This window comes from Drosophila mojavensis, unplaced genomic scaffold (assembly GCF_018153725.1).
Source record: "Drosophila mojavensis isolate 15081-1352.22 unplaced genomic scaffold, ASM1815372v1 contig_277, whole genome shotgun sequence".
Lineage (NCBI taxonomy): Eukaryota > Metazoa > Arthropoda > Insecta > Diptera > Drosophilidae > Drosophila > Drosophila mojavensis.
This window is the reverse complement of record NW_025318822.1, coordinates 992,743-1,014,609: the sequence shown is the minus strand read 5'-3', so window position 1 is coordinate 1,014,609 and position 21,867 is coordinate 992,743. Positions and strand designations below refer to the sequence as shown.

The 21,867-nt window shown below is 40.5% G+C and overlaps 8 protein-coding genes across 14 annotated transcripts; 3 read left to right on the top strand and 5 right to left on the bottom strand.

The window, feature by feature from the left end:
* Positions 1 to 2,050: 2,050 nt before the first annotated feature.
* LOC6574014 (autophagy-related protein 13 homolog) lies at positions 2,051 to 4,985 on the bottom strand. Its single transcript, XM_002000036.4, has one exon. It carries the CDS (start codon positions 4,622 to 4,624, stop codon positions 2,972 to 2,974), a length of 1,653 nt encoding a protein of 550 aa, XP_002000072.2. The 5' UTR covers positions 4,625 to 4,985; the 3' UTR covers positions 2,051 to 2,971.
* A 314-nt stretch (positions 4,986 to 5,299) lies between these two features.
* LOC6574013 (meiosis-specific nuclear structural protein 1) lies at positions 5,300 to 7,244 on the bottom strand. 2 transcript variants are annotated; one of them, XR_006356950.1, is made up of 3 exons: positions 6,236 to 7,244; positions 5,594 to 6,163; positions 5,300 to 5,524 (listed from the first exon to the last, which is right to left on the bottom strand). XR_006356950.1 is itself a non-coding variant. In XM_002000035.4 (2 exons), exons 1-2 carry the CDS (start codon positions 7,103 to 7,105, stop codon positions 5,651 to 5,653), a joined length of 1,383 nt encoding a protein of 460 aa, XP_002000071.2. In that variant the 5' UTR covers positions 7,106 to 7,244; the 3' UTR covers positions 5,536 to 5,650. The 2 variants fall into 2 exon arrangements, 1 of the variants encoding a protein (XP_002000071.2); XM_002000035.4 differs by lacking the exon at positions 5,300 to 5,524 and having other exon boundaries at positions 5,536 to 6,163.
* A 142-nt stretch (positions 7,245 to 7,386) lies between these two features.
* Positions 7,387 to 10,541, bottom strand: LOC6574012 (dipeptidyl peptidase 3). Of its 2 annotated transcripts, XM_015167226.2 has the most exons (5): positions 10,445 to 10,536; positions 9,947 to 10,201; positions 9,576 to 9,882; positions 8,529 to 9,420; positions 7,387 to 8,458 (listed from the first exon to the last, which is right to left on the bottom strand). In XM_015167226.2, the coding sequence occupies exons 2-5, from the start codon at positions 10,117 to 10,119 to the stop codon at positions 7,458 to 7,460; spliced, it is 2,373 nt and encodes a 790-aa protein (XP_015022712.2). In that variant the 5' UTR covers positions 10,120 to 10,201; positions 10,445 to 10,536; the 3' UTR covers positions 7,387 to 7,457. The 2 variants fall into 2 exon arrangements, with proteins under 2 accessions (XP_015022712.2, XP_002000070.2); XM_002000034.4 differs by lacking the exon at positions 9,947 to 10,201 and having other exon boundaries at positions 10,445 to 10,541.
* A 17-nt stretch (positions 10,542 to 10,558) lies between these two features.
* On the top strand, positions 10,559 to 12,384 carry LOC6574011 (mannose-6-phosphate isomerase). Of its 2 annotated transcripts, none has more exons than XM_015167225.3 (3): positions 10,559 to 10,650; positions 11,034 to 11,657; positions 11,716 to 12,384. In XM_015167225.3, exons 2-3 carry the CDS (start codon positions 11,081 to 11,083, stop codon positions 12,327 to 12,329), a joined length of 1,191 nt encoding a protein of 396 aa, XP_015022711.1. In that variant the 5' UTR covers positions 10,559 to 10,650; positions 11,034 to 11,080; the 3' UTR covers positions 12,330 to 12,384. The 2 variants fall into 2 exon arrangements, with proteins under 2 accessions (XP_015022711.1, XP_002000069.1); XM_002000033.4 differs by lacking the exon at positions 10,559 to 10,650 and adding an exon at positions 10,815 to 10,923.
* On the bottom strand, positions 12,380 to 14,323 carry LOC6574010 (synaptosomal-associated protein 25). The gene has a single exon (XM_002000032.4). It carries the CDS (start codon positions 14,035 to 14,037, stop codon positions 13,399 to 13,401), a length of 639 nt encoding a protein of 212 aa, XP_002000068.1. The 5' UTR covers positions 14,038 to 14,323; the 3' UTR covers positions 12,380 to 13,398.
* Positions 14,324 to 14,432: 109 nt separating this feature from the next.
* On the top strand, positions 14,433 to 16,806 carry LOC6574009 (uncharacterized protein YMR317W). Of its 2 annotated transcripts, XM_002000031.4 has the most exons (3): positions 14,435 to 15,310; positions 15,380 to 16,429; positions 16,487 to 16,806. In XM_002000031.4, exons 1-3 carry the CDS (start codon positions 14,743 to 14,745, stop codon positions 16,738 to 16,740), a joined length of 1,872 nt encoding a protein of 623 aa, XP_002000067.3. In that variant the 5' UTR covers positions 14,435 to 14,742; the 3' UTR covers positions 16,741 to 16,806. The 2 variants fall into 2 exon arrangements, with proteins under 2 accessions (XP_032589742.2, XP_002000067.3); XM_032733851.2 differs by having other exon boundaries at positions 14,433 to 15,310; positions 15,380 to 16,806.
* LOC6574008 (mediator of RNA polymerase II transcription subunit 6) lies at positions 16,751 to 18,237 on the bottom strand. The gene is made up of 4 exons (XM_002000030.4): positions 17,584 to 18,237; positions 17,350 to 17,524; positions 17,178 to 17,283; positions 16,751 to 17,107 (listed from the first exon to the last, which is right to left on the bottom strand). Exons 1-4 carry the CDS (start codon positions 17,772 to 17,774, stop codon positions 16,818 to 16,820), a joined length of 762 nt encoding a protein of 253 aa, XP_002000066.1. The 5' UTR covers positions 17,775 to 18,237; the 3' UTR covers positions 16,751 to 16,817.
* Positions 18,238 to 18,307: 70 nt separating this feature from the next.
* On the top strand, positions 18,308 to 21,065 carry LOC6574007 (N-alpha-acetyltransferase 80). 3 transcript variants are annotated; one of them, XM_002000029.4, is made up of 3 exons: positions 18,308 to 18,701; positions 19,762 to 19,867; positions 19,967 to 21,065. In XM_002000029.4, the coding sequence occupies exons 2-3, from the start codon at positions 19,835 to 19,837 to the stop codon at positions 20,468 to 20,470; spliced, it is 537 nt and encodes a 178-aa protein (XP_002000065.1). In that variant the 5' UTR covers positions 18,308 to 18,701; positions 19,762 to 19,834; the 3' UTR covers positions 20,471 to 21,065. The 3 variants fall into 3 exon arrangements, with proteins under 3 accessions (XP_002000065.1, XP_015022710.1, XP_043864242.1); XM_044008307.1 differs by lacking the exon at positions 18,308 to 18,701 and adding an exon at positions 19,626 to 19,701; XM_015167224.3 differs by lacking the exon at positions 19,762 to 19,867 and having other exon boundaries at positions 18,311 to 18,701.
* Positions 21,066 to 21,867: the final 802 nt, after the last annotated feature.

Genomic DNA, 21,867 nt, shown 5'->3' with positions numbered 1-21,867 from the left:
TAATCGTAAAAATGCTTTACTTTTTCTGCTTATCTGTGTAGTATATATTTTTTGTTTATATACACACATACATACATATGTACAAACTTTTATTTTGCTGCGCTTGGATTTTTCAGGTTTCTTATCATGGAATGCCGAAAATACTGAATTTTACTTTAAAGGTAATTTATTGCAAGGCATGTGAATCGCATTGTATTATTCTTATCTCATTTAACTGCAATTCATATAATACATACAATATAGTATATTGTCACGTTTCACACCTTGGGATCTATGTAACTACATTTAGCCATCATTTTTGATAGCATTTATCTAATCTTCACAGCAATCAAAGATTATATGAATGACTAGCGGCCAAAGTCTGGTTGAATAAATATAAATTGAATTTGGGCTGTGTGGGTGCAAAAGTGAGAGTTAGCTCCCCGCGAAGAAATATACAACCAGCTTGCCAAACCGTCGGATGCCGGACGCGAGACGCCGAAGCTGAAACTAATGAAAACAACTTTGACGTTGGCGGTGGCAACGGTCGACCTACGCGTGCAACCTTAGTGGGGGTAACAGGGGCTCCAAAATGGAGCGCAGTGTTTGCCTGGCGAAACCAATTATTATGCACACACATACACACACACACACTTGCAATTTGCAACGATACAATGTTGAGTAAGGTTGACGGCGAGCTGCTTTACACAGCCAACGTTGCGGTCTATGACAAAGCCAAAGGCGAATATCAATTCGCCTGGCAACAGCGAATCAACAAAGGCGAATTATATTTTTGCATTGGTGTGACGACGGCAAATATCTGCACACTACACTACTACCAATGACCTGTTGGGTGCGACAGTCACACCAAAAGTTTGCCAACCTCCTCAACGGCAACCGGGCAAACTTACCGGACCAACCCTGCTCTGATATATACGTATGTATGTGTGCACTTGCCTATTTGTGCTTAAGGCACTTGAGGAAAAATTGAAATAGCGAATTAGCAAAACAACAGATAAGATGTAGCAAAACAAAAAGCGCAACACTAACACGCACACAAATGCCTGTGCATACATACGCAATGATACAGATGTATGTGTAGAAACACATCCATGGCAACATCTGTTTACACAAACACGTATGCATCAATGTGTTTGTATATGTATATTTAAAAATAAAACTATTTAACCTTAGCGATGTCGTTGCCATAGTGACGTTCATTCTACGTGGACAGTAAAAAAAAAAAAAAAAAAATCAAACATTTTGCAATGCACTTTTAATGCCTAACGACAAAAACAAACTAAAACAAAAAGAGCAATTATCAGAATGATGGTGAATAGGTAATGCACTTACTAATGTTTAGTTAAAAGCTTCATTAGCGAATCATACATCTTCATCATACATATATTGTGATTTATTTATGATCTCCATTAGCGATGCATCATGAACTACTCTGGTACACTTAAGATCACCATTGGCAATGCATTATTAAAAGAATGTGTTATAGACAAAGAAAAATACTGTTTTCTAGCTGATTCAGATTATATTGTCCGCCAGATGAATATAACTTTTAACAGTGTACTAAGTGTTATGGGTGCCGAGAAATTTACCTAATATCTAGCAGTTATTTTTGTAGTGAATACTGAGTGCAGCTAAAACCCAACGGACAGCAAACCACAACCACGACAACAGCAACAACAACTCTGCGGCTTATTATATAATATTTAATTGCTACGATCGAGGAAAAAAAACTAACAACTGACATAAACAAGATGCGAACAGTTCATAGCTGTTCCCGTAGAACATTTCCTGGAAGAAGCTGATAGAAATAATCTCAGGTTTATAGTTTATGTTGAATCCATATCACGCGATTCAATTATAAACAATTTGTATGTACTTATGATTAGGATAGCTGCTCGAGCTGGCTGATTGGCAAGTTTGAAGGTGAATCGTAGGGCAGGTTCTAAAAGCCAGTATTACAATTTATTTATTACATATGTATATATACGATCAAGGTCAGCTAGAGTTGATAATCAAAGGCATTTGGGTATAAATAAATAAACAATTTGTGTTCTGTTAAACAATTTCGTTTAATTTGACATATTTTCCTTATTTTTTATATGCATACACATATATAATATAGATACTATATGTGTTTCAATTTGATTAAGATGCAAAACTTAGCACATTTCGTGGAACCAATAAATAACAAAGCGCGACAATACAAATATATCGAATAAAATAGAGTAGAATAGAAGAATATTTTACATTTGTTAATGCAGCTCCTTATTTATTCTCTCTCCCTGGCTATATACAAAATAATATTACTAGACAAATATGTATGTACAATTCGTAAAACTATTCAAGTCTTTCATACAAATTTGGTTAGTCTAATAGTTTGGTGCTACTTTAGATCTACTTAGATCTTTAGGTAGTTCAAATTGCGAATTATGAGCTCGTTATTATTCTCGATAAGCAAAAGGCAACTTTTATTTCGCTTCGAATCTAAACTGTAGCCAATTGGATCGATGCATTTTCGTATATATTATATTCAAGTGTGTATATTTGTGTATTTCCTACGAAGGCACATAAACAAAGAGGAAAATAAACAACAAGCGAGGCGTACGCCCCAATCTAATAACATATATGTATGAAAGAGTTTGGATGATCTGTTCGTATATTATGAATCGTTGCACTGAAAACGTGAAACGTGATGAGCTCCCTACTTGATTACTATACAAAACTGAAGCCCATTTAACTAGCCTATAGTAGGAATTTCTTTTCTTCTTTTTCTATTTCTGTTATATGTATGCAGTGGAGACATGAAGATAATAATAATATCATAATAGCCTATTCAGTGTAAACAATTTAAAGAACGCACAACGTACAAATTATCTTGAGCCTATCATTGAAACTTAACTAGTCTGAGCTACTATTGAAACGACCCTCGTTCAAGCTATCTCACTCTATTTTTCTGTCTCCATTGATCTCTTCAATTGCTCATCTGAAGGCCGCCGCTGCTGCGACTGCCCGTTGACGAAGAGGCGCTCAATCCGAATTGCGAGACGAGCTTATCGTAATCCTCTAGCGACGTCTCAAACTGCTCCAGCTGGCGCGACAAATCATCCATGCTGCCATCGGTTGCATTGCTGGATAGAGCAGCTGCAGCTGCCGCTGTGGCACTACAACTTGTTGCAGGCGCTTGCAGTTCGTTCAGCCCGAGCAATGGCGGCGCATAATAGCACTCCCGATAGAACTTCGCCAGATCATTCACCTGCGATGTGGGCGAGGCGAACGGGAAATGCAGCTCCTTCAGCAGACTGTCGTCGTCCGGTGGCTGTTGCAGCTGCGATGAGGACGCGGATGCCTGTTCCTGCAACATTGACGCTGACTTGTAGCGCAATGTGGCACTGCTCGCGGGGATTAATAGACTCTTAATGGGCGATGCTGCACTAGGTGCTGCTGCGGCTGTTGTTGATTTCTCAAAGCTCTTAAATGCTGTCGAGTTGTTGTTGTTGTGGTTTTGATTGATGTTGTTGCAGCTGCTGCCATTAATGCTGTTGTTGTTGTTGTTGTTGTTATTGTTGTTGTTGAGAACTGGCGATTCACATTTGCGATTCAGAGATTCGATGGAGCCGCTGCCATTGCTCTCATGCCGCGTCCGCAGCATCCACTCAAATGGCGGCGTTTCCGGCAGTACGAAATCAGTCTCAGTAAATTGACGCAGCTTGCCCAGATCTGTAAATGCACCTGGACGCAACGGTTTTTCAATGTCTATGAAACGTTTATCGGACGCCGCTCCAGTGCCAGCTGCACCACCTGCACCGCCCGCCGCAAGCTTCACCGTTGACATCTGCTGGATGGGAGAGCTGGCATCGCTGGCAGGCCGAAAGTGATCCGACTTCAGCATGATGGCATTGTGTTGTTGCGTCTGATGTGCCGTAGCTGCCGCCTGGTGTCCGGCCGTGGGGGAAATGGTGAGTTTTGTGCGATAAGCCACCGACATGATTACCGATCCCAGAATTGTATTCAGCTGACCAATTTTCACTTGCTTGTGTCGCTCGCCCAGCGTGTGCACCTGCGGCCGATCCACATAGACACGATAGTAGATGCCATATGAGTCCGGGCACTGGCGACGCGACAACTTATAGGCGGGTGTCGTGCGTGTGAGCGAGATAAGCGACTTTAGCATAATGCTCATCCGATTGTAGATGACGTGCAGCTGATGGGAGGAAGCCTTCAGTGTTTGACTGTCATTGAAGCCGTTTATGTTGCCGCCCTCGCCCTTGCAATCCTCTCCAACGGCCGCTTTATTACTGTCCACTGGCAGCAGATCCAACGACCACACCTCCAGTATCATTTTGTCTCCCTCGGTTGTCCTTAGCGAAATCTCAACGCATAACGGCAGACGTTGCAGGATGCTTTCGCCTTGCTTGAGGGCCAGCGCACGTTTCGTCTCGTCCAGCACATCGGGATGATCCTGCACAACAATATTGAACCAATCATTGCCACCCAGCGGATTGCATTGCGTTTGTATCTTCTCGCCCAGGCGAGATTGCACCACAACTTGAGCTGTCTTGAACGCCAGGAATTTTATGTATTTTTCTAGTTCTTTTTCGGCTGCGTTTAAACGTTGCGCAGACATTTTTGTTTATTTCTTATATTTTAAGTAGCTGAGTTAGTTTTCCGTTTGATGTACTTGCAACAGCGTACAAAGTTCGTTTTTTGTTTTGCTTCTTACACTGCTTCCGCGTATTGTCTGTCTATGCCAATTCGCAGTATTCTCTGGAATTTTTCTTTTTTGTTTTTGTTTGTGCACTTTATGCTTTGACACTTCGATTAACGATTAACACATGCTTAGACATTTTAAAAGTACTACAAATTATTTGCTTGAAGTGTTTATTATTTGTTGAAACATTTACTTCATTGAATTCTTTAATATAAGCGAAAAACAAAGATCACTCCCACTTTTTTCGTTACTGTCCGCCATTGAACTAAAGCAAATGCGACTGCGACGTGCTGGTGCTGCCATACTCAATGTTGTGTGGGCTTGACGCAGAGTTGCCAGGTTCTCAAAATAGGCGATTACATGAAAAACAAAACAGTGATTTGTGAATATTCACATTCACAGTGAAAAAAAGTAATAATAATAATAACAGATCACAATGTTGAATTATAGGCTGTTTTTGGTATTGAATACATGTTCGCCTTAATGTTATATATACTCAAGGTAATATTTAAATAGAATACTATTTGAGTATTCCCAATACATAAACTGTTTTTGTTAATGGTTTAATATCTTTTTAAAATGATTACATTATTCTCATGTGTATTTTTAATTTATTTAATAAAAATCTCCAAAGTGCGCTCTGAAACTGTGAGTTCCAAATATGTTTTTTATGAAACTGTGATTAGCATATCAGCCTTAAGTATTTTATCAATGTTTCAAAGAAATATGGCAACTCTCAGCAATGTATGAGACACGTCACGTACGCAATGTGGGCGGGTTGGGCGTCTTCATTTAAAATGCCAACTAAGGATTTTGCTATAATTAAATATTTTAACATACATATATTTCACTTGTTTAATACTACTATCTAGAATTTTTAATAACCTTGCGCCAATGAGTGATGGCTAATATTCGGATTCAATTACACTGATGCATCAACTCTTATTGTTTTTGCACGTTGAAATATTTTCGGTCCGATTCCGAAAGGACTTGCTTTGGTAAATATTTCAGAACCTCAGTCGGCACAGAACTCAACATTCTCAGGCGCTCCTCTTCAATACGCGACTGGCGCTCGGCGTCTGACTTCGCCTTCAAATTGAAAAATTGAATATTTTCCGCAGCTGCTTCGGCACGCTTGCGATTATTCTCCTCAATCATCGACAGAAGCAGAGCACCATGCTCCTTCCGCTGTTGGCGTATCAGCATTTCGTTATCGCCGCATGCGTGGATGTCGATGCTGAAAGAATCTTTGTCAACAGCTTGTTCCTTCTTCTTGCGCACTGCTTCTAAATGCCGCTCATAGGCTTCAGCACGATAGCGTTCTAGTTCTTGACGGGCACGCTGGCGTTCGAGCTGTTCCTGCTGGAGCTGCTGCCGGTAGCGTTCATCGCCCTTTGCTTTGTACTCTGCCTGCAGCAGATCCAGCAAGACATTGTCGCGTTGCCGCTTTCTGTTCTGTAATGGAAGAGTTCAAAAAATACTATTATAAGGTCTCTGGTTTTCAATACTAAATTTCAGAAGACTTACCTCCACTTCAAGCACCTGCTGACCTATTCGCGAACTAATCTCCTGTTGCTTGCGTATCGCTTCAAGTCTGGCCTTCTCCATTTCCTCTCTGTGCTTAGCATCCTCCAGTTGTATCTCAAATGCTTTTAAATTATCCTCGTTGAGCTTTACCTTTTGCAGAGCCTCATATTCTCGTTTTTCCTCTATAAACTGAATGATGTCATCTCGCTTCTTGATCTTTAGGCGCTGTAGCTCCAACTGAAGCTCTCTGTCTTCTTCTTCGATTTGCTGCTGAATGGCCATGCGGACCTCCCGCTCCGCCAGCGTCTGTACGTATTCGCTCTGACGACATTTCTGCCGCTCTTCTACTTGGGATATAAGTGTCTTGCGCAGTTCCTCCTGTTGCTCCTTTTTGCGCAGCTCTTTCTCCTGCTCCATGGCCAACTGCTGTTGCCTTTCAGCCTCGGCACGCTGTAAGCCCTGCAGTTTCACATGATTTGCGAGCTGTCGACTTCTATTTACTTCCCTCATATGCTCCTCGAGATCCTTGGTGATCGCTGCCAATCGCAGCTGCTCAGCCAATTGCCGCAGCTCCTCGCAGTCATTGCGAAGCTGTTGACGGCGCTTGCGATCGAGGAATTCCTGACGCTTGAGTTGCTTTAACTCATCAGTCAACAAGAGGTCGGCGTTAGCTGTCTTAGGAAGTCGTTTTTTTTCCATAGCTTGCACTTTTCTTATTTGATCGGCTTCAATCAAGGTCTTGCAGAAATGTTTCTCGGTTCTAAAGAGCTTGTCTTCGTCAATGGGCACAAATCTTTTGTGCGCCTTTGTGGCGAAAACCGCGGGTTGTGCATCCCTTGGATCCGCCCATATTCCACTCATCGTTGCCATGGTAGCAAAAGGACATATAAACAAATTAAATAAAAGCTATAAACTACATGAAACTAGAACCAACTGAAACAATAAAAGTATATAACAAAAAGAAAAAAAAAAGAAGTGTGTATATCTAGCCTAGATTCCTGTATTCATTGTTTATGATATTCTTCATTATATCGATATTTGTATATCGATATGTTAGAAAAGGATTTTCAAATAATCGGGTAACTACTGTAACGAGATCGTATATTGCAATGATCAACTATTTTGAAGATATCTTAAAGGAAACTGCATTGTTTGTCAATATATAAAGATTTGTAATATATTTATATTCAGAATTAACATGAACGAGCCACTCGCAGCTGTTTTATTTAGAATAGGCAGTTGGGAAATACTTCTTATCGTGCTCTACAATATCTTCCAGTATGTCATCAATGTCAGTGGTAGGATAACGCTCAACCCACGACTGAATGTAGCCCTCGTGGGTCGGCTCATAGGTCTTCAGTTCCACTTTGCCTCCGTTTACAACCGTATTAGCCTGCACCAAAATAATGCGCGGCTTCTTGTGTGCCAGACATATGTCACGCCACTTTGCCCAAGGATAAGGCCCACTTTCGTTGACCTCTGAGTAGTGTTCGTACATTTTGGAAGCAGCTTCGATATCAGCGGTGGATTTGTAAACCTGCAGCTTAGTCAAAAATTCGCCCAGCGCCTTCTTGCCAACCGTTTGGATTTTAGTACGGTCCAATGTAAGCAGCAGGTTTTTCCCATTCTCAGTCTCTTTGATGTTGACAAATCCTTCGCCAGCTTCCAACAAAACTTTCATGATGACAAAACGTGCACGCGAATGCGCTTGCAGCCATAATTTTGACTTGGGATTGTACATTTCCAAGGCAACGCCCATGCCGTTCCAAATTAGGCTCAGCCAGTTTATGTAAACGATGTCGTCCTGCTCCGCAGCATCTTTGAAACCAAATATCTCCAGTATATCCCGCTGTAGAGATAAGTAGAGGCCCACTGCTTCAGCGCGGCATTCCTCGTATGATGAACCAATAGCTCCGAATTTCGTATCGTATGTTTCGCCAGGCTTGTACCAAGTGGTAATGGGCTTATCAGTCACGAGGCTCTTCACTGTTTTCACATCGAAGTTGTAGGTACCATTTTCATCAATGCGGAAGAGTTTGCCACTGCCATGTCCCAGAAGTTCATGCAATCCAACCTGCACCTCAAAGGCCTTCACTTTGTACTCCTTCATCAGCGCCTGATCCTCGTCGGATAGAAAAGGTATGGAATCTTTGCGATTGATATTAGCCAACACATTGCCCAACGAAACGTTTTTGAAGCCCTCGTCCTGACGAATTTCGTCATCTGTAAGATGGTAGAAAACATATTATCAGCATATTCGTTTCTTTTTTTTTGTAAATAATTCTCTACTTACAGTTAGGTATATTAATGCCAGCGGGCACTCCGCTTCCAGCAAAGGTTAGCACATCTAGGGACGTGAAATCTGGTTTCAAATACGAATCCTTTTCATAGGCCTGTGTCCAGGGCAAATATTCTAGAAGCTTTTCGGCACGATTAACTAATTCGGCAAATTTAGCGGAGCTTTCTTTGTTGACCATGGCCACAAAGCCCTCGAATTCGGCGCGGCCGCCAGCTGGATCGCGGTAGGTCTCAATGAAACCAATGTATGTCTCAATGACGGGTCCCTTATCCTTGATCCACCATCTGGAGCCGTTCTTGTGCTCGGCTAAAGAGCCCTCCTCGAAGGACTTAATATAATGCTCAATCATTTTCTCTTCATTAGTGTTGGCAGCATATTTTTTCGCTTGACGCAAATTTTCGTTTACGCGTTGCAGCAACGGTTGATAATCGCCTCGCGTAACCCGGAATTGGTTGCCCTTGAATTCCTCCAGCGCCAAGGTAATGCCTTCCTTGCTGGAGTTCGCAACTGAGCCGAGCTTAACGTCATAGAATGTTTTTCCGTTTTCTGTCACCTTGAATGTTCGACACATATATGGCTCAATGCGCTTCGATGTCAGCCAATCGTTGACTATTTCTGAATCCTCCTTGGTGCAGTTATCCGACCAGTATGTGGTTACACCACTTGGCGCAAAGCCGAGCACTTCATTGCGCGCATCCAGCGCATAAATTAGATTTTTCACCTTCTCAAATGTCTTGGTTACACGTGGCTCATTTGCATACGCAGCGGACGATCGCACAATTGCCTCAAACTTTTCCTCCGGTAAATTGGGCACGATCTTGCTATCACCCATGCCCTTGTAATTGCCTGCATTGGCGAACACGCCACAAGCGTAAACAAGGAATGCCTAGAATGATAAAATATATTATTTAATTGCAGATTAACAGGCGACAGATAACACTATAATAAACTTTTTACAGTTAGCTCTTAATGCATGATTATGATCGTATTCCACTCATCTTTTCCATACGGAGCTATCGTCGTAGCTGCTTATATACTTACTGTAAAATCATCTTCTGTGGCGCCTGCTTTCAGTGCTTTGATTTTCAGATCCGCGGGCTTTTCGGCAACAAAAATGCGATGCAGCAGCGAGAAGATAAGTGGAGCCTCCGGACTGGACTGAATAACAGCAACGAGGCCGCCATCCCACGAGGCCTTGCTAAAATAATGAGCGTACAGCTTTTCCTTATCGGTTAAATTTTCAAATGCATTTTTACAATCCAAATCGGCAATGGGCTGTGTATTGGGCAGGACAAAATGTGAAGTTTTGCTGGCCATTACGCTTAATTCTGGCAGATTAACACGTGTGCTGCAACAAAGAGAGAAATCAGATATGCATTTAGATAACAGCTGATCGCCTAACAGTGGAATACCTGTAATTAATGGCTGCGTGCCCAACTGGTGTACTTGGTTTACCGGAATTTAGAATGCGCTTTGACTGTTTTTGGAAACGTCGCGCTAACGTGTAACTGCTGACTGTTCGAAAATTTAATTGGCAAAACTGTCCTAGTTGACGAAATCTATGAATTTTCTGAACTAGCAACATGACGGAGAATTTTGACTGTTACACGATTTTCAAATTTATTTTCATATTAATACAAACAACCAACAAATTTTCTGATCCGCAACTGCAAAATGTAAAACGCTTTAATTTCCAAATTATATCAAACAATGAAAAACATAAACATAGAAATGATGAACGCGTACATATATGTATGAATGTATATCTTTGTATATAAGTACATACGCATGCGGCCCTCTTAATGCTATGAAACCGTTTGTTTTTAGGGCGTAGCACGCAAAGCATATCAAAGAAATTAGCAGGCCCTAATCAATAAACAAATTAAAATGTAATATTGATTGTTACATACCTTACAAGTTATAAAATTAAAGGAAAAACTCAAAATGCCGACAAAGTGCAAGTTGTCACTAGCGATGAACGATAGCTGCGATTCGATATTTCTGTAAGCTTTGCCAATTGGTAAATGTATTGCAAGCAAGAAAAACGATAACATAAACTGTTACATGTTTAACAGCGATGAACAAAAAATAATTAAAAGCGTACATTTTTAAACAAGTAAGTAAATGCATTTTTAATTGCAAGTAACTTGAGATAAAGCAAAATGCGCATTATTTAATTCAGATTTTTTGGGATAAACTTTTCAGAACTGTCTACAGATTATCTACAGATTAAATATGCTTTCTTCAAACATTTTATTCTAATTGGAAAATCAGTATTTTACCGTTTGCGGTCACACTATTTGACATTTTAAAAATATGTAGATCAAATATTTTTTTAAAATTTAAAAATATAAAAAAAATTTTATCTGTATGTACAATTGTAGGCGTGGTGAGTGGACAGGATTGGCATATATGTAAAAAATAATACGCATTTGCCAATGGATTGCCTCCCACCTTTTCATACAGCTGTATGAATCATATGTTTCTTATCACCTTCAGGTTGACCCCAGCAGAGAAAGAAAAGTTTTTCCGCAGGCGTTAGGACGATGGAGCTAACTGGCTGGGTAAAAAATTACGAATGGGGCAAAAATGGCATCCATTCAGCCGTTGCACAACTGGCAATGGCTAACGATCCGGATTTTGTCCTGAAAGATGATGAGCCCTACGCGGAAATGTGGATGGGCACCCATTTTTGCGGTGTTTCCATTGTTAAAGAGACGGGAGAAACTCTAGACCGTGTTCTGAAGATGGAACTGCCGTACCTGTTCAAAGTGTTGAGCATTAAAAAAGCACTGAGTATACAAGTGCATCCAAATAAATGCGAAGCTGAGCGTCTGCACGCGGAGCGACCGGAAATCTATAAGGATAGTAACCACAAGCCGGAGATGTGCATTGCCCTGACACCCTTCCTAGCATTGGTTGGATTTCAGCCGATCGATGATATCATTGATAACATTGATGAGTTCCAGCCACTGTCCAAGCTCATCGGCAAGGAGGCAGTCCACGAGTTGCACCAAAAACGAGATACGGAAAGCTTAAAGGCATGCTACGAGATCCTAATGAGATCCAACGATGCTAAGATAGCCGCGTGCCTCAAGGAGATAGCCAAAAAGTATAAGAAAGGCAAGTCGGAAAAGTCAGTTAAAGTATTTCAGTTAAATTTACTTTTCTTTTTGTGCAGAACTCGAGAGCAACGAATTGTTAAATGTATTTAACAAGATCAATGCGGACTTTCCTGGTGACGTCGGTGTGCTCTCTCTATTCTTTCTAAACCTAATACACTTGAAACCTGGCCAAGGCATATACTTGGGCGCCAATGAGATTCACGCGTATCTGGAAGGCGACTGTGTGGAGTGCATGGCCTGTTCCGATAATGTCATTCGTGCGGGACTCACGCCCAAGTACAAAGATGTCGAGCAGCTAATTTCCTCTGTGATATATGAGGGCAAGCCGGCGAGATGCAAATTGTTTATGCCATATCGAATCGATGATTTCGTAGAGGTGTTCGCGCCACCTGTTGATGACTTTGCAGTCATCCATGTTGCTATAAGTCACACTGTGGATACCTACAAACTGGAAATACAGAAATACGGCTCCATCATGTTGACATTGACCGGGAAGCGCATTGTTAAGCTAACCACAAAAGACGGCCCCAAAGAGATAACCGTATCGCGTGGCAACATTATCTACATTCCAGTCGAGGCTGCTCCCGCAATTGAGTTCCTGCATACGGAGGACTGCGGCGATGACTTTTCCGCTTACATTGCAACATATAATTATTTTCGGCTTGCTTAGAATGTAAATTTGTGGTGTGATTTTTTAAAATTTGAAATAAACCAAAGACGTTACATTTTTAAATTGTTTCAATTTATAACAGCTACTATTGAAACTTAAGTGGCAATAATAATTTCTTAAAGCGGGGTTAAATCTAATCAATATAATCAAAATACATCATCGCTCAACACAAATACAATAAACATTTTCAAGTGTACAACGAATTTAAGATTACTGCAAAACAAACAATTTTGCATCGACTTAATCTAATAACTGGGTTTACAATTTGTTTGACGTATGATGTATATATATTTATATTTATAAATATTTGTGTGTGTATATATATTATAAATAGATAGGGGGTACATCAATATACATATATTTATATTGTATTTTGTATAGTATTAACAAAGTGGCGTACACAAAGAATGCACATAAATTGGCTACGAATATGACACTACTCTTAAATATTTAATAATTCTCAACCAGGCGTTCGCGTTCCGTTCGTTTCCGTTGACTCCTTGAATAAATGCCTTCATCACTTCGGGCCGCACAAATTGTAAATATACTTTTGTCATAAAGTTGTCGAGTTTAGTTCATCGTAAAGGTCGGAAAATGCCTCAAAAAGTTTGTACCAAAAAAATGTAAATACATTTCTACGAAAATCTCATTATAAAATTTGTGTGTTTCACTTTTGGTTGCGCGTAAACGCGTGCTTATTAGTTAGACAATAGGTATACAAATAGATATACAATATATAATATTTTTGTATAGATGGGTTAGTCGCATTAGTTGATATTTTCCATATTTGCTTTACCAAGCGTATACGTATATATTATATATATATAAAGTTAGATATTGCAGCAGCAGCAAATATGTAAATTAAAATTGTTGCTGCTGCTTCTAAATTTGTGCCCACAACATTTGTTCCTTATTGTTGCTGTTGATCCTCTAGCTGTTGATTGTGAATGTTTCTGTGAGTTAGTAAGTTGTACCACGTAAGTGAAGAGCGGAGTAGGAGCATGAGAAGAAGCTTCTAATTAGGTTATCATATGTATATCATCATCGTTTCAAGTGAAAATTTCGGCGTTTAACTCTTGAGCAAATTGTTTGCGCGCTTATTAACACCATCCATGCGTATGTTATTTGCATCGCCTTTGGCATTGATGCGATCAATTTGCTTGTTCTGGTTCTCTAGCTCTGATCCCATGTCCAAGGCCATGTTGCGCAAATTGCCCAGCATTGAGTTGACTTGTCCCAGATTCTCATCCATCTCATCTTCGCGTGCATCGTTGGTTATGCGTGCTATATACCCGGATTGCGGAGGTGCTCCCATGCCGCCACGTTCCCGCTCGTCTATGACACGCTGTGGCTGACTGGCGACAACCTTGCCATCGTCGTTGGCTTTCCATGCACTGTCGCTGTCGTCCTTAATGTTGACTTTCTTCCAGGGCAATACACAGATGCCACAGCATTTCTCCATGCCACTGAGATTCTTTTCGGCCTCTCGCATGTCAGCATTGATGCGATCCATGCCCTCCTCGATACGATCCAGCTGCTCGCCCTGGTCATCTAGGGCGACCAGAGTGCGTATGCCAGCCTCTTTGGATTCATCCATCAAGCTGAGCATACGACGAGTACTTTCCAAAGACTCATCGGCCACTTGGGCAGACTTAAGCTGCAACTCCTGCAACTCTGTGCGCGGTTCATTTTCTCCGACTGCAGCCATTACGTGATTATTAAGTACGGGTGTTTACGTCAAACTGATGACTTAGCAAGTGGTTGCGATTTTTTCTCCTTTTAGGTTCGCGAAATTTGGAAAGTGAGTCACAATCAGTGCTGACGCCACCACAATGTGTTTATAGGAATTATCGTTATATCAAGCTCGATTCTTTATAATAGGAACTGGAACTTAAATTTCACTAATAATGATCGAAAGTTTATTTTAATTTGTACAATATTTTGGCAAGTCTTTTTATGCAAATACAAGAACCAATTGTGTATATACAAAATTTATCGACATACATATACACGACACCGATAACCGATAAGCCAGGGCTGTTTAGTATCAAATCATAGCAATCCTCTAAGTTGTAAATTTCAACAGATCTTACAAAAACTACCAGTACAATATTATAACAGCACAACATATAATTGAAATTGAGAAAATATATAATAAAAAAAACTTTGAGCACCCACCGCGAAGCTGCAATTAATTTTTACCGCCGTTCATAACTGGTTGGCGCGTTTAGTGTTGGGTAACACATTTGAAATATTAACGAATAGTTGTTGGTACAGCCAAGGCTAAGCGTCAGTGATCTTCAGCGCGATATTTTGTAATTAATTATTTAATATAAACAAAGATTTTCTGTTCTCATCTTGTGCGTTAGTGAAACAAAAAATTAAGTGTATAATTTTTGATAGTCGTTCAGCTATGGAGAATTCGAGTCGTTCAGTTGCTTCTGGTGAAGAAAGCCTTAGTGTTTATTTGTCCTTTGACGGTGATTCCGATGACACGCTTGCCAGCAAATGGCAATCGGCAATGGCCTCGCAAACTAGTCACTATTTAGAAATGCAAAACATGGAGCAGGACCTAAAACATGACGAAACATTGGAGGAGAAGAAGAACGATATGAAATCAATACTTGACACTCTAATGAAGAACGACATTTCCAAGGATCAGGGCTCACCATTGCGGCCCTTTGACAAAAGTATTCTAAACAAACACAACGCATTGAGCTCGACGCCTACAAAAAATATGACAATGCCTGGCATGCGTCCGATTTCGACTGCAGTGGATGCAGAAAAGGAAAATACTCAGCCAGATGAACAGAATTCGACATTGTCGTCCACCATAGACGCCACAGTCTCCACAGTGAAAACCAATACGATGTTCAGCGAGGCAAATATGACACTTGACGAAAACTCTGTGAAGGAAAACAATAATAAGAGTAGTGTTTACCCTTTGAGCGCCAATGTTGTGCTAGAGAATATAACGGAAGGTAAATAGCAAAATTATATATGTATGTTATTAATAAGCTGCTAAATATGTGTTTCCTTTAATCGCTCAGTTTCTGCTGAGGAGACGTCCATTACCGTGCTGTCTGCTTCTCCGATAGTTGCAGCTGATCGCCCAGCCTCAAATGAGAAGCCGTCCACAACTGTGCCATCTGCTTCTCCTGAACGCCCATCTTCATCTGCTTCTGCGTTAACTGCAGTTGATCGGCCAGCTTCAAGTGAGAAGCCATCCATAACTGTATCGACTGCAGTTAATCGCCCAAAATCTAACGTGGAGCCGTTCATAGCTATGCCATCTACTGCTCCATTGGTTGCATTTGAACAGGAAATCAAAGCCAATGAAGCTTCTGTGGTCAATGACATGGTAAATGAAGTGTCCGAATTGATTGTCAAAGCTCTCAAGCTTACCGAGTGCTCAAGCAAGCCCGACAAATCAACAAAGCTGCCAGCAGTTGCTATGCCACGTCCTCGTCGCTCCTTCCTGCCCACAGCTAGTGGCACCACATTCAAGCAGCGCATGTCGATTGTTGTGAAAACCACATTGAATAGTCCAGCACGCAAGCTAGCTACAGGTAATCCCATTTCTCGCCGTAGCTGCTTGCCCACGACCAAGGGTGGTCCCATAGTGAATAGTGCCTACCGCCAATCCTTGTTGCTACGTTCCTGCACTGAAAATTCCTCTTGCAATGCAATCGTCCTAAGGGCAAAAAAGCCAGCTGTGGGCGTAGCTACTGCTACAGCTCCAACAACACTTCAATTTAAATGCCGATTGTGCACTGCCAGCTTCAGTGAGAAAAAGTCGCTGGATATGCACATGGATACGCACACGAAGAGTGCATTGGCCATGCGAAACAAGAACTCATATTTTTGCAAGTATTGTGACAAGAAATTCGTCCTGGAACGCGCGCTACACATTCACCTGATGGAGAACTGTGACAAAATACCGCCAGGGGAGAAGCGTAAACTCTCATTCACAGAGTTGAATCACGTTCAAAAGGCCAAGCTGCCTAAGCTGACTAGCAACTCGTCAGCTGGAAGTTGCGACAGCTCTTCCAAGTCGCGTGCTAGCATAATGCAACAGTTAGAGAAACAGCCATTCATGGGTAAGTTTAAGCCTAGGCCGGGAAGAAAATCCTTTGTTACATTCTCTGCGCTTGTAGCCCCCAAAAGCGGTGGAGCTGCAGACTCAGCAGCCAAAGATCAAATGCAAATGGTACCACCATCGGTAAAGAAGGCTCCCAAGAGTGTGGCCCATGCTGGTGTCTATCGTACGCCCACGAAATCTGTGCCCTGCCACATCTGCAAGCAGTCATTCAAGAGCATACTCGACTACACCAACCACTGCCTGACAGTACACTCCAAGAATAAGAAGCCGACCACAGCTAATGCACTGAGTGCTCTAAATGAAGATTAAATCAAATTCCTAAGATTAAGTTGTGTTTACTTTACTTATTATCAAATATACGATTAAATGATTAAATTGCTCGCCAATCATTTCGATTTCTTCTCAGGCGGCGGCTTCATGTCTATGCTCTCCGTTGCTACATCCAATGGCCCAATGGCATGATTCTCTGCTGAATTCGCGCCCATGCTGCCCTCGGCTCCCGAGGCCACTTGCAGCGGCTGCTGCAAATTTTGTAGCATTGGTGGTATGGGCGGTGGAAATTTACGTAATAATTCGGCCAACAACATGTCCACACGTTGCTTTTGGAAGAGAGTTCCACTGTTGTCATCCTTGGCTGCGTTCGGATCCTTTTTATCATTTTTAGACTTGTCCGACACTAAAAGCAATATATGACGGATTCAGTTTTTTTTGCAAATGTAGAATATACTAGAATAGAATGTACTTACAAACTTTGTTGGACGAAAAGTCCCAATAGTAGCCCTTGTTGGGATGATAGCGCGCATAGCTGCTGGCTTCCTCGAATGCGGACTGCAGATTGACAACTGTGTTGAGCTGAAAGCAGACCATCATTTTATGATTATACAGTAAAAAAAAAAAAGGAAAAGCAGCTATACTTACAATACGCGCATTTATAACATTGGCCAGATCGGGCGCTTGGTATACGGTGCCCCCAATTATATAGTAATCGGCAATTGGTGTCGCCTCTGAAGGATTGTGGCGATGCTGCTTGCGGATGACATAGAGGATAGGTTCAGCGACGTGAAGCAAAATATACTCCATGCCAAGCATATTACTGTAATTATAAGATAATTATAAAAACTGAATCTTCAATTAACTGCATCAAATACCCACTGTAAGTGCTCAACTCCAAGACGTTGCATTCTTATCGTTTCGTTGTTGCACATGTGGTCGTAGAAGGGATTGCTTTTACGACAAAAGTAGTCCATAACGGTCTGGGGACTCAATGTGGCCATCATCTGGGTATCGTGCCAGGATAGACGTAAAGGGTTTTCTGCTGGCTGCGCCATTTGTCGGTTCGCCATTTCAGCGGCTGTTGCACGTGAATCCGTTTGGCCTGCGGAACGTTAATTTCATTGACGTCGGCGTCGGCCGATGACAGAACACAATTGCAGATCAATCAGTGGGTCAGTGTCAATGGCTTTCTGTTATTTGCTTGCGCGAGCGTCTTTCCTCTTTTTCAGTTTGTTTACAAATTATTTATAGACTGTACGCTGCCAATTTTATAATGTTGCACATTGTCGATATGTCTTTATTTGATTTATTTGTTGTGTAATAAATATTTCAGTGTCGCGAACAGAAAAATTCAACAGCTGCTCTTTGGCAATTATAACGGCACTAGGTCGCTGTAAGTTCACTATTAATCTGTTAATTGCAATGGATGTGTCTTATCATTTATTTGTAAGATGTCTGCTGTAAAGCGCAAGTAGTTCACTTTTTGTTATTTATATTTTGTTGTTTATTATTTCCGATGTATTTATAAATGCTCGATAATTTGTGGTGGCCAGCCGATTCACTTTGCCAGAAAGTTGGCAGTGCGCTGCATTTATCAACAAGGTGGCAACATACCATCGCTCCACACAAGTATTAAACAAAATGTTTAAAAATAAAACAAAGCGTAACGGCTGCTGTTTAAATTAAAATCATATTTGAATTAAAGCATAGAGACAGGGCCGATACATACATATCAAACCAAAAAAATTCTCTTGTACAAAGTCAACCAAGCGTAAACTGTTGTTGCCGTCAACGCCGTCACTACCGCCACAACTACAAACACACAAACAACAAAATTATCATCAACATCAATTGTATATTAAACATTTTGCTCGGCCTGCGGAACTTGGCCCATTTTTCGGATCGTCAGAATTGGAAACTATATCAGTGCGCTTTGTACGTTTCGTCGTGGCGCTCGTGAGGAACAACAACGCAAAGAGCAAAGAGTGCTCACAATGGTAAACAGCAACAAAAAAGTCAATAATTAGGCATTTTTCAACAATTATACATATATAAAATTTAAGTATGTGTTTGTGTGTTTATGCGGTGCTTTTTTCTACGGGCATACATATGTATACATGTACAACCAATTTTATTAGAATCATTTGTTTGTATGTATGTTCATATCTATATGTACAATGGTAGTCATATGCCCAAATCTTAACCAATTTCCGAAAAGAATGTGCTTAAATATGTTATATATTATATGTTTTTTGCCGATTTAGCTAGTCAAGGTCGTGCAAGTGCCGTTAACGTTTAGAGAAACATTTTTTATGAATCACCTTGATTTTCGCGGACAAAATTATAGGCAAACACATGCCTATGTGTTGTGTAGTAATGTAGATATGTATGCATGTATTGTAGAATGTAAATATGTGTGGGTGCTTTCCATGACTTAACACCCACATTGTAGTCGCGGTCACTAAAATGAAATAATGTATATAAATACACAAGTAAAATAGTTTATTTGTTTATAATTAGCTAAAGATTTTATTATTATATCAAAGCCTTGCTGCGTTTGAATTCAAGTTCAACGCTCGGAAATGTTGCTTCCATTATGTTTTATGAAAAATGCCCTCTATCTGAATGTAAATAATGAGCGAATATTTTGTTGCCCAGGTTTCTTCATTCAAACATAATTCAAATAGAATTAACTTTAGTTAGCTATTTATTTTTTGAATTCTTCAAAATGTCTTTAGCATTAAGTTAAAGGCCAATAACTGAGACTGAAACTGAAGCTATAAAAAAAAGTATAACAAAAAAAAAATAATAATAATAATTTAATTTTAATAATAATTTAATTAACATAATTCATACACTTTATGCAGCGTAGGACTCCACATGTCAAATGTCAAAAATAATTGTTCAATGTGTACAATGTGTATATATATATATATACTTCATAGCCATTTGTTATAAATACACATATCCACTTGTTCACCTGTAAATAACTCAGAAGTATTCAGTGTAGTTGTACCTCGATTCGAAACGAATAGAATTTTATTTGTTCTCTTTTAGATTTTGGCACTTTTCGGTAGCCTGATGCTGGCACAAAAAAAGTCGGCCCAATTAGTTTATCAGTTAAGGCGATATGCGTTATGTTAAACGGGAGCCATACTATGAGGTAGCTGGACCACTTATAGCCAAACAAAAGCAATGACTAAATATTTTTCTAACAGACACATCTATTGGCATGTTGCTAATATATTTGATTTTCTTGCAGGGGCTTCCACCGTTCAATGTTTCCGGCAGTCCATTCAATGTGGTTCCAATTCACAACGCTCCCGAGCTAATGAAGGATACATGCGCGCTCATCAACTCCGAATGGCCGCGCTCCGAGACTGCACGCATGCGCTCTCTACAGGCTTCTTGTGATACGCTGCCTTGCAGCCTGGTCCTGACCACGGAGGGAATGTGCCGTGTGATAGCGCATCTGAAGCTCAGTCCGATCACATCCAAAAAGAAGGCTTGCTTTGTAGAGTCTGTTGTTGTGGACAAGTCGTACCGTGGCCAGGGCTTTGGAAAGTTAATCATGAAATTTGCCGAAGACTATTGCCGTGTGGTGCTCGACCTAAATACAATTTACCTGTCGACCATTGACCAGGATGGTTTCTACGAACGCATTGGTTACGAATACTGTGCACCTGTTTCTATGTATGGACCGCGCCACTGCGAGCTGCCGAGCTTACAAAATCTTAACAAGAAATACATGAAGAAGGTCTTATAGACGTCAGCACCAGTAGTAGTAGTAGTATTGGCTTAACCAACCTGCGAACGCTTCCAACTTGACCGGAGCGTGTCAGTTAAACTAGTCAAATTCGGCAAACGCTTGGGCTTAGTCCCATAAATATATAGTATACATATATATATATATATATATAGAAACTGCCAAACGGCAGAGCCGTCGAAGCCTTTAGGCGTTTGCTTCTGATTCCATTACGATTACTAAAGAAAAACGAAAACATTCATATTACGCTCGTGTTGATTTTTAAATATTACTTTCCGCATGTATTTTTTGTTACCGTTATCGAACAATGCTTTACTACACATGCACACTAAATAATTGGCGTGTTATAAAATATATTGCTCATAATATATTGATGTTAATTTAGTTATGTATTATTATTAATTTATGATTTATGTTCTTATAATTTGTTGTGGTGTTATTTGCTCGAATGCTAATTAGACATTATCTACCTACATATGATAGCTCAATTATCTTCCAAATAACTGTAGAATAGATATACATATCGAGATTGGAAACGTAGCATTAAGCGACAAATGTATGGCAATAAATTATATTAAAGTTGTAGACATTTTAAGCGCATTGTGTTTTGTGTGATTAATCGGGGAATGCACGAAAGACAAAACGGAAGCATCCATCTGCAATCTGTCGTAAGAAATCTATGACAAGTTCAAGTTCATGGTGCTGCGACAAGCCAAAATTTGATGTGTGCCCACCCGGTAATGTTATTTTTATTACAGCTGCACCCGAAATAGGCGAGGCACAGTCGGTCGCCCAACGAGAGAACCGAAAGTTTCGTTACAATATTTCATTTACACGAAAATAAGCCACAATCGTAAGCGCAAATGAGAGCAAGTGTGCCGATGTGTGGGTGCATACAGTGAACTGTCGATAATCGAAATGCTTCTGTGTGGAATTGTGGTGTAACTTAAATTTTGAATGCTTCAGGAAAGTTAAAAGAAATTTATTTAAGTATGAACATCTCCCAATTTTTAACAAGCAATTTGACTTAATATGAAACGTATTCAATATATCAGTAGAGACCTGTACTTGGACGCAATTAAATAGTTTTCTCTCATATGATTCTCGTGCATTTGCTTAATGAATATTGGCATTGGGCCTGAAAGCGGAAACAGCAAGCAGCTTGATCTGTGGCCTCATATAGTTCTTGTTAGCTCGTGTAAGATTTCTACAGGTGCACATTTTCGAAATACCTGCATGACGGGCTATGCGACAGCTGCTAATGGCTTGAAATTTCAGGTGTCTGACCGAACATGCGCCGGATTGCCAATTGATATCGCACGTAATTGCAATTTAAATTTATTTATTTCTTAAAATGGAAAGTTTACAGTGCGCATACATAATATACACACACGCAC

What these genes read in the sequence shown, in the direction of transcription:
- LOC6574013 (XM_002000035.4), bottom strand. Translation starts at nt 7,105, where the DNA reads ATGGCAACGATGAGTGGAATATGGGCGGATCCAAGGGATGCACAACCC. An exon ending in AGCAGGTGCTTGAAGTGGAG is followed by an intron (nt 6,164 to 6,235) that starts GTAAGTCTTCTG and finishes CTTCCATTACAG; the next exon opens with AACAGAAAGCGGCAACGCGA.
- LOC6574011 (XM_015167225.3), top strand. Translation starts at nt 11,081, where the DNA reads ATGGAGCTAACTGGCTGGGTAAAAAATTACGAATGGGGCAAAAATGGC. An exon ending in AGCCAAAAAGTATAAGAAAG is followed by an intron (nt 11,658 to 11,715) that starts GCAAGTCGGAAA and finishes CTTTTTGTGCAG; the next exon opens with AACTCGAGAGCAACGAATTG.
- LOC6574007 (XM_002000029.4), top strand. Translation starts at nt 19,835, where the DNA reads ATGCGTTATGTTAAACGGGAGCCATACTATGAG. An exon ending in AACGGGAGCCATACTATGAG is followed by an intron (nt 19,868 to 19,966) that starts GTAGCTGGACCA and finishes ATTTTCTTGCAG; the next exon opens with GGGCTTCCACCGTTCAATGT.
- LOC6574010 (XM_002000032.4), bottom strand. Translation starts at nt 14,037, where the DNA reads ATGGCTGCAGTCGGAGAAAATGAACCGCGCACAGAGTTGCAGGAGTTG.
- LOC6574014 (XM_002000036.4), bottom strand. Translation starts at nt 4,624, where the DNA reads ATGTCTGCGCAACGTTTAAACGCAGCCGAAAAAGAACTAGAAAAATAC.
- LOC6574012 (XM_015167226.2), bottom strand. Translation starts at nt 10,119, where the DNA reads ATGTTGCTAGTTCAGAAAATTCATAGATTTCGTCAACTAGGACAGTTT. An exon ending in CACGCAGCCATTAATTACAG is followed by an intron (nt 9,883 to 9,946) that starts GTATTCCACTGT and finishes TCTTTGTTGCAG; the next exon opens with CACACGTGTTAATCTGCCAG. An exon ending in CCACAGAAGATGATTTTACA is followed by an intron (nt 9,421 to 9,575) that starts GTAAGTATATAA and finishes TTATCATTCTAG; the next exon opens with GCATTCCTTGTTTACGCTTG.
- LOC6574008 (XM_002000030.4), bottom strand. Translation starts at nt 17,774, where the DNA reads ATGGCGAACCGACAAATGGCGCAGCCAGCAGAAAACCCTTTACGTCTA. An exon ending in CTTGGAGTTGAGCACTTACA is followed by an intron (nt 17,525 to 17,583) that starts GTGGGTATTTGA and finishes TTATAATTACAG; the next exon opens with TAATATGCTTGGCATGGAGT. An exon ending in ATGTTATAAATGCGCGTATT is followed by an intron (nt 17,284 to 17,349) that starts GTAAGTATAGCT and finishes GTCTGCTTTCAG; the next exon opens with CTCAACACAGTTGTCAATCT.
- LOC6574009 (XM_032733851.2), top strand. Translation starts at nt 14,743, where the DNA reads ATGGAGAATTCGAGTCGTTCAGTTGCTTCTGGTGAAGAAAGCCTTAGT. An exon ending in GCTAGAGAATATAACGGAAG is followed by an intron (nt 15,311 to 15,379) that starts GTAAATAGCAAA and finishes TTAATCGCTCAG; the next exon opens with TTTCTGCTGAGGAGACGTCC.